At 53.5% G+C, this 8,865-nt stretch overlaps 1 protein-coding gene across 1 annotated transcript; it reads left to right on the top strand.

The window, feature by feature from the left end:
• Positions 1-205: 205 nt before the first annotated feature.
• KRT74 (keratin 74) lies at positions 206-8,566 on the top strand. The gene is made up of 9 exons (XM_008704615.1): positions 206-712; positions 1,327-1,541; positions 1,994-2,054; positions 2,531-2,626; positions 3,109-3,273; positions 4,450-4,575; positions 6,029-6,249; positions 6,682-6,716; positions 7,200-8,566. The coding sequence occupies exons 1-9, from the start codon at positions 242-244 to the stop codon at positions 7,409-7,411; spliced, it is 1,602 nt and encodes a 533-aa protein (XP_008702837.1). The 5' UTR covers positions 206-241; the 3' UTR covers positions 7,412-8,566.
• Positions 8,567-8,865: the final 299 nt, after the last annotated feature.

Genomic DNA, 8,865 nt, shown 5'->3' with positions numbered 1-8,865 from the left:
ACATTCTGAGGGCTATCAGAAACGCTTTGTTGCTGCAAAGGGCTTGGAGGTCTCTGTTCTACAGATTACCTGTGGCTCCTGGCCCTTCAGCACAAGGAAAGGAGATAGCGAAGAGACGCCCTTTTCCGGTGTCTTGGGCTCGACAGGATAAAAGGAGGCAGCACTCTGGGTGCTCATCAGAGCGCTGTCTACCCATCGGTGACTGCTTTCTTCCATCGCTGTCAACTCCGTCTTTCCCAGCATGAGTCGGCAACTGAACATCAAGTCTGGTGGTGACAAGGGTGGCTTCAGTGGGCGCTCAGCAGTAGTGCTGAGGAAGGCCGTGGGCAGTGCGGCTTCTTACCGCGCAGCTGGCAAAGGACCTGGGGCTGGCTTCGGCAGTCGGAGCCTCTACAGTCTCGGAGGGACTCGGTGTATTTCCCTCAAGGTGGCTGGTGGTGGTGTTCGGACTGGAGGTTACGGCTTTGGGCCTGGTTCTGGGTATGGAGGGGGGCGGGCCACAGGCTTTGCTGGCAGCATGTTTGGCAGTGTGGCCTCAGGGCCTGTGTGCCCATCCATGTGCCCACCCGGGGGCATCTACCGGGTCACCATCAACAAGAGCCTCCTGGCCCCCCTCAACGTGGAGCTGGACCCTGAGATCCAGAGGGTGCGCACCCAGGAGCGGGAGCAGATCAAGGCTTTGAATGACAAGTTTGCCTCCTTCATCGATAAGGTGGGTGTCATGGGAGGAGGATGAGACAGTTCAGTGAGATGTGAGCAATTCCCTGCTGCCTGGGAGTGGACAGCGCACTGTGGATGGAAAGTGGCTGCTGGGCATCAGGAAGGGCTCCCCCATCATAACATCCTGTAAGCTGGGCAGCACAAAGGAATAAATGAATATGTTCCTTCCTTGGGGGATTTTGCAGAGAAGGGTGGAAAATTGAGTAAAGGGTAGCCCCACCTTGAGAAAGAAGTGCTGGGTTCCTGGAGGACAGCTGGATGAATATCCAGGTCTTTAAAGAAGATGAAGAGCTGGTGGAATCAACACCACTGGAGGGGAGGGCTCACGGTGCAGAAGAAACTCGTGGCTGAGTCACCAGGAGGAGCATCTCCTGGGTGCTGAGTCAGGCAACGGAAGAAAGCTATGGCATTTCCTTCATCCACGAGTTTTCAGGGATTGGTTTTTTCTAGAAAGCTTTGGGATGAGCACTTGTAAAGGGTTTAGTTTGCATGGAATTCCATGAGTGGAGAGTCAGCACCTGAGCCTAATGACTTTAGAAAAATCTGTGTGACCTAAGAGTCAATATTCTATGTCCATGGACACGATAACCTCCATTGTGGTCCCAGGTGCGGTTCCTGGAGCAGCAGAACCAGGTGCTGGAGACCAAGTGGGAGCTGCTGCAGCAGCTGGATCTGAACAACTGCAGGAAGAACCTGGAACCCATCCTCGAGGGCTACATCAGCAACCTACGGAAGCAGCTGGAGATGTTATCCGGGGACAGGGTGAGGCTGGACTCGGAGCTAAGGAACGTGCGGGACGTTGTGGAGGACTACAAGAAGAGGTGAGCAGGCTCCACCAAGGTCATGGGTCATGGTCGCTGAGGCTCCTGGGCAAACCCAATCTCTGTGCCACTTTTCAGGAGGGGAGAGAGCAAGCACCAGGGCCAGGGGCTCATTCCCCTCCCTTGGTTGTGGGCGAACAGCCTGCCCTGTTTGATGAGAACATCCTACCTGGTTGATAAGAAGGAGTTCCATGCACATTGATCCTGTGACTGGTTCAATGGCCAGTTTGGGGAACTTAATAGACACTTGGCTATTTTCTTAGGATCCGGCAAGCAGAGTATAAATGAGGTAACTCAGGGGCATAGTCCTGCCACCCCCAGACTGTACAGCGCTCACCTCTAGGAGATCCTGCAGGGACTCTGCATCCTGAGCACTTGCCTGGCCAGTGGGAACAGAAGGTTACTTGGCCCAGGGGACTGAGGCCCCTGCTATCTTCTCTCGTCACCCACAGGTACGAGGTGGAGATTAATCGGCGCACAGCAGCTGAGAACGATTTTGTAGTGCTCAAGAAGGTAAGGGAGTGAAGAGCCTACACTCTCCTTTGCATCCCTGTCCTAACCAGCTCTGCTCAGGACTCCAGCCCAGGCCTCCTGGGGAGGGGCTGATCAGAGTGGGGATGGAGTCACTGTTCTGGCCTCCAGCAAGCTGAAGAGGATACACACCTGGGCAAAGGACAGAGACAGACAGGAGAGAATTCTGGTCTGGGAAAAGGGAATCTCTGGTCCAGCTTGGTCCTCCTGTGTGACTTGGGGAAACTCATTCTACCTCTCTGGGTTTTGTTTTCTCCAGTGTAATAGAGCAACATTCCCCTTTCTCTATTTTCAAAGAGTTATTGAGTATGAGAAAAAGCAGTACTGAGTAATTTTATTCATCCATATGCTCCCCTTTGCAGGCAAACAATAGGAAATCAGATGGCTCTGGGAGCAGGGACAGGGCAAGCTCATGAGATGAGGGTTGTACTGACTGAATGTTCTGGATCTCTTGGCAGGATGCAGATGCAGCTTACACAGTGAAGGTGGAGCTCCAGGCCAAAGTAGATTCCCTGGACAAAGACATCAAGTTCCTCAAGTGTTTGTATGATGCGGTGAGGGTGCTCCTGCCTTTCCCCCACCCCGCTCTTTCCAGCTGAGGGCCTCACTTGGCTCTTCTGGGAAGATGCCAGTAAGAGGGATAGAGGATGAACAGAATGAAGGATGTTTTGGTAGAAAGGTACAAAACTCCTCACTGGGAGACCATGGAAGTGTAGGATCTTGGTCCCCAGAGGCCATATACACAAGAGACAATCCCACCTGGGCTATGATAATGATCTTGCGCTCAGGCAAAAAAAAAAAAAAAAGACTCCATGAGGTCCTACTCAAGCACAGGTTCTTGACTCTGTGAATTACAGAAAATGTCTCCCACTTCCCACTGCCCATGAGGGGTGCATCCTGCTGCTGTGAGACTTCTCCTTTGGCTCCAACATTCAGACCTGGAGCAGGCACTTCTTTCCACCACTTCATCCCAGAAGACAAATAGACAACAATGGGAGGCTAGGGGACCCTAATCTGTTCTCACCTCTCAACTCAGGAGGTGGCCCAGATTCAGACTCATGCCAGTGAAACCTCTGTCATCCTATCCATGGACAACAACCGGGACCTGGACCTGGACAGCATCATTGCCAAGGTCCGAGCTCAGTATGAGGAGATCGCCCTGAAGAGCAAGGCTGAGGCTGAGGCCCTATACCAGAGCAAGGTGGGCACCAGGGGGATCTCTGTCCTCCACCAGCCTCTCCTTTCTTGGGAAGAGACACCTCCATCAGTGAATGTAAGAGCTACCTTTGTAGATGTGCTGGATGAAAGAATGGTTATAACCAATGTTTAACGATATTCTATTCAAAAAGAATTCTCGGTAGAGACTGTTATCAACGATAAATGGATGGGCATATTCAATGGAGAGGATCAGGCAATCCTCTGATGGAGGAAAGAAGAGAGGCGTTTCTGCTGTAGAACAAACGTGTTTCCAGGGATTAGGGCATGTCATCATGGGGCAGAAGGAGAGAGAGTAACAAATATGGCGGAGAGTAGCTATGGGAGACCCAGGGTGGGGCAGGGAGTGAAGAGGAAGCCAGGAGCTCTTTTCTGGTCAGTGTGGGAAGACTTCCAGGAGCAGCAAGTAGAAGTCTAGGTGGCTTCTGGGTAATGGGAGTTATGCTTGGAGAAGACCCTTTACCTGTGTGCTCTCCAGGGCTTCACACCTGTCCTGCTCTGGCGCTCCTTCTCACGTTTGTTAAATCCCACCAACAGCAAAGATCATAGGTTCCTCATCCTCTGTCCATGGGTACATCGTCCCCTCTACTCTGAAGGCCTGGGCATGGGAAGAGGGGAGATATGAGCTACAAGCCCTTAGCCAACAATGCCACCACCTGAAGGGTACACAGCTTCCTGGCCCTCTACTTGTCACTGAGAAAGGGCTGTAGGAGAATGTATGTCCTGTGAGGGCAGGGACCTCACCTATGCTGTTCACGCTGCATCCGTAGCACCTGGGACAGAATATGACATTCAGCAGAGGCCTCTATGAAGAGGTGCTTAACGAGTGGAGAGCTCTTTCTACATTTCAGAAGTGCTTAATAAATGTGCCCTGCACCTTTCTTTCATTCAGCTCAGGAAAGACTGCAGGCAGGGCGGTGAGAAAGGATGGGTCCAGCACACACTTTCTGCTTAGAGAATTAGGTGGACTTCTTGGTCGGAACCACCACCATGCAGCTGGAAGCATGCCCAGGCCCCAGCTCCATCATGTTCTGTTCTGGAGCCACCTCCCCTGGCTGGCCCCAGCCATGGAATTGTTTGCTCAGGACCCTTCCCCTCCTTTGAACTGGGGTTGGGGGTGCAGTCCTGTCTCATAACCAACTTTCTATCTCTGGAAAACCAGATCCAAGAGCTGCAGCTGGCAGCGGGCCGGCATGGTGATGACCTCAAACACACCAAGAACGAGATGTCAGAGCTGAACCGGCTCATCCAGAGGATCCGGTGTGAGATTGCGAATGTAAAGAAGCAGGTGGGCAGCAACCTCACAAAGAATGTCAAGGTCTTTGTGAAGTTCAACTTCACCTTCTGCGACGGAGAGACTGGAGCCCACCCTTTAGTAAAAAGCATATCTTCCAATTTGGGTTTGGGAGCCCCTCAGGCATCCACTGTCCCTCTTTCCCACCTGCCTCTGTACCCGTGGTCAGAGTTGGCACTCTGCTCAGAGCTGGGAAGTGCTTTGAGCTTACCTTACCCAACTTCCAGTCTGCAGATAAAGAAGATGGGTAGATAAGGAGAGGAGAAGTATCTTGCCCAAGGTCCCCAGATGGTTATCAACAGAGTCAGGATAGAAATCAGGTTTCCTCCCTCTTTCCCCCTCTTTCTCAGACCTTTTCTGTGTGCAACAAACCTGCTTTACATCCCCTTCAGATGTGCCTTCTGATGACAGGTCCCATGTCTCCTCCTCCCACTGGACACGCAACACACATGGGAGGAGAATGCTTGGGGAATGCGTCCCGGGCCCCTCCGTGGCCACGTTAAGTTCCTGCCCTTGGGGTGGGGCATAGTCCTGGTGACCAAGGGAGGACAGCAGCAGATGAAGCCCTCCTGGGTGTCCCTGCCCTGTACCACGGTACCATGTCCACTTCAGGTAGGGGATGCTGTCTTCCCTGAAAGCAGCAAAACTTAAACACTGTGTCAGCAGGGAGACAATATTAAGGGGTTGGGAAATCCTTCCTGTGTCCTCCCCAAAGAATCAGGTTAACTCTACTAGTGATAGAACACCAATGTTAAAGATCAGTGTCTACTCTCCTCCCTGTGTCCCTAAAACCTCCACGAGACAATGTGGGGAGCACGGCGACAGCTTTCCTCTCCATCAGTACAAGCATCCCAGCGCTGCTAGATGTTTGTCAGAGCCCAGTTTCTGAGGTTGAGGTATGATTTTGAGCCTCTAACCTCCAGCTCTAAGGGAAGCCTCCCTCACCCAATTCAAGCTGGCACGGGGAGCATTTAGCCAGACCCTGCCTGCAGAGTGCTGAAGTGTTCCAGAAACACTCACTGTTGGTGCTAACAGGTCAAGGGTCCCCGCTGGGAGCTGTCCTGCAGATACGAATCTGACTAGAGTGGTGCCTTGACATGCTGTCTGATCCCTAGAGGTGTCCTGGCTGGGCTCTCAGCATGATTCTCTTGGACCTGGTATCCTTTCGACCTAGAGCCGTTGGTGGCCTCCAACCGCAGGGACTAGACAACTTTGCAAACATCACGAGTTTCTTCCTGTATTCATGAAATGCAACTACTTCAAAGCTTCTCACAGAATATCCATCTGCAACAGAAAATAGAGGAGGCCCGGCTCCAGCCGCTGCCCCTGCAGCTTTCCTCGCTGTCCCCTTGGGCCTCATCTGGGAAGTGAGGGGGTTGTGCTACCTGACCTAGAAGACCTAAAAGCTATTTTGTGTTCTGATGATCTCCTGTTCTTTGGCTTTCAGTGCGCCAACCTGGAGACGGCCATCGCCGATGCCGAGCAGCGGGGCGACAATGCCCTGAAGGACGCCCGGGCCAAGCTGGACGAGCTGGAAGCTGCCCTGCTCCAGGCCAAGGAGGAGCTGGCCCGGATGCTGCGCGAGTACCAGGAGCTCCTGAGCCTGAAGCTGGCCCTGGACATGGAGATCGCCACCTACCGCAAGCTGCTGGAGGGCGAGGAGTGCAGGTGGGAGGTAGAGAGGAACGCTGGGGAGAAGGGGCTGTAGGTGGCTCCCTGCTGGGCTGGGGACATTTGGGAAGTGGAAGATGAAAGACAGGAGCACAAGCACAACGTGAGCGCATGGTTGGACTGCGGAGCTCTGCGGCTGCTCCCTGCGAGGGGAGCTTAAACATGAAGCAGGCCGCACAGGTGGTGGAATCGGACAGACCAGCTTTCCTCACTGGCTTTGGCACGTACAAGCTGCGGTCCTGGCTGATCATTTAGCATCTCTGCGTCTCTATTTCCTCACCTGTAAAATGGGATTATAATCTCCATCTCACAGAGTGTTTTAAGGATGAATGACAATAATATACATGGTAAAGCAGGTGCCCATCAAGGTCTAGCTGAGCGCAGACACTGCACTGAGGTCTTATCCTCCTCTAACTTTCTGTCTTATAGGATGTCTGGTGAGAATCCATCCTCCGTGAGCATCTGTAAGTATCCCTGAGAGATGGGTCGGGTGGGGATTCTGACTGGATGGGAAAGCCGGGGACCCCAGGATAGGGCGATGCCCCCTTCCCTCATGGTCTCTCCCAATCTGGGAGTCTCTGTTACTGTCTTTTGAGACTTCTTTGGCTTCAAAGGAAGCCTATTTCCCTTTGTTCAATGGAAACAGTGGCTGAAGCATGCCCACCTCATTTCCTCCCTGTCTCTCCCCGGGGCATTGTCATCAAGAGAGAGAGAGGGTTGAGAACATGCATTTGGGGGCCAAACGGTCCAGGAATCTCCAGGAGGGCAGAAACCGCGTCTGTGTCATATGGTCCTCACCTCACTCAGAGCCTGGCACCTCGCAGGCTGCTCATTCGTCTTGGTGGTGTTTCCTGACTGCTGAGGGTTGCTGGGGACAAGGTGGAATGGCTCCTTTTCTGACTGACCCCTGCTGCCCTTCTTCTCTGTTCTTGACCCTTCCCCCTCAGCCGTCATCAGCAGCGGTGGAAGCAGCTACTACCACCCCAACTCTTCTGCCAGCACTGACCCTGGGGCCAGCAGCATGGCGGGCAGCTCTGGCAGCACTCGGGCCGGGCAGACCAGGGCCAAAGGGGCATGCGTGGGAGACCTCAAGGACTCCCAAGACCTCAAGGGCAAGAGCGCCTCTGCCAGCACCCCGGCCAGGAAAGCCACCCGATGAACCCTGAGGACCCACTCCTCCCAGCACCTGGGAGAAGAGATGTCCTTGCCGCCACCCACCCTGGAGATGCCTGCTGTCCCCCATCCTCTCCCGCTGAGTCCTGGGACTGTCCGTAGTGCACTCAGCCACCCGTGCCTTGGCTCACCTCACTGTCCAGCTCTGACTCGCACCATCGCCTCTCTGTCTCCTCAGGTCCCATGTGGACTCTGTGACTTCTTGTTTTCCCTACTGCCTTCAGCTGGCAGGAGGCTTTGGGACACAGGCTATAATTACCTTCTTGGCCCTGGGAAGCTATGGTCCTCCCCAGAGGGATAGGAGAGGAGGGAGAGAGAGAGGGAGGGGAGGAGGAATAGTCTTGTTCTGCACTTAGGCTGAGTCAGCAGCTGTCTGGGAGGTCTCCCCCCCCGCCCCAATCCCAGCTTCAGGGGTGAGGATGGGTGGTGAACAGTCAGCCAAGCTTTGCCTGTCCCCTCCGAAAGCTCTTTGTGGAATGACCCCCTTATTCGGAAGAAGAAGTGTATATGCTCAGACCACCAGCTGTTCCCATAATCACAAAGCCGAGTGGCAGAGAACTGGGGTTTCCGGCCACCTTGTGTCACCCACCCACTCCTCGATCACTGGTAAGAGCTACGACCCTATGCTAAGCAGCGGCTATGTGCCAGGCTCCCTGCATGTGTTGCCTCTCATGCCATTGGCACAAGGTGGGTGCAATTGGCATCCTCAGGACAGTCCTCTGGGAGGCTGTAGAACCCGCCCCTGTCACCCACTAAGTGCCTGGGCCAGGAGCTGAGCCCAGGTCGGGCTGATTCCACGGTCTATATTCTTTCCATGGCATATCACTGCCTCTGTAACAAAGGGAATTTTTTCAAACACTCGGTTCTTTCAGTGAAGGTAGTGTGAGTATGTTGCCTTTTTGTCAAGGGCTGTGGGTATGTGATTTATCTTTAGTCCTGTCACTACGGTCCTATCCTGCCCTGCTTGTGATTCTCAATTTCTGTTGCTATGAGCTGTGTTCAGTGAGGGGAGCTTGACCTATCTCTGGTGGTACCGCCCAGCCCAGAAGTCATGGCTCTTAATGTAAATATTCCTAAGAATGGCAACACCCAGTCCCTCCTTTGCTTGAGTTAAAGACTTTGGATCTCTGCTGTATATTCAATAAACTGCCCTTGGGTAACATCGGTGTGTCAGTCTTGTCAGTGTGTCAATCTCACCAAATTGCCCACCCCCTAATGATAATGGACCTCGCCCCACACACGTGCACAAGCCTTTAGGGAGTCTGGAGGCAGATCAGAGCAGGCTGCTCCAGAGATGATCTCAAGGCTGATGGGAGAGATGTATGTACGTACAGGCAAAGCCTGTCCTGGTAAAATCAGGGAAGGGAAGCCCCGTGCAGCATTGCTGAGCAGGGACCAGAACGCAGAGGCTAAACAAGGAAGGCCTCCTGGAGGAAAAGG

The sequence above is a fragment of the Ursus maritimus genome, unplaced genomic scaffold (genome assembly GCF_017311325.1).
Source record: "Ursus maritimus isolate PB19 unplaced genomic scaffold, ASM1731132v1 scaffold_26, whole genome shotgun sequence".
Classification (NCBI taxonomy): domain Eukaryota; kingdom Metazoa; phylum Chordata; class Mammalia; order Carnivora; family Ursidae; genus Ursus; species Ursus maritimus.
This window is presented reverse-complemented; position numbering and strand designations above follow the sequence as displayed.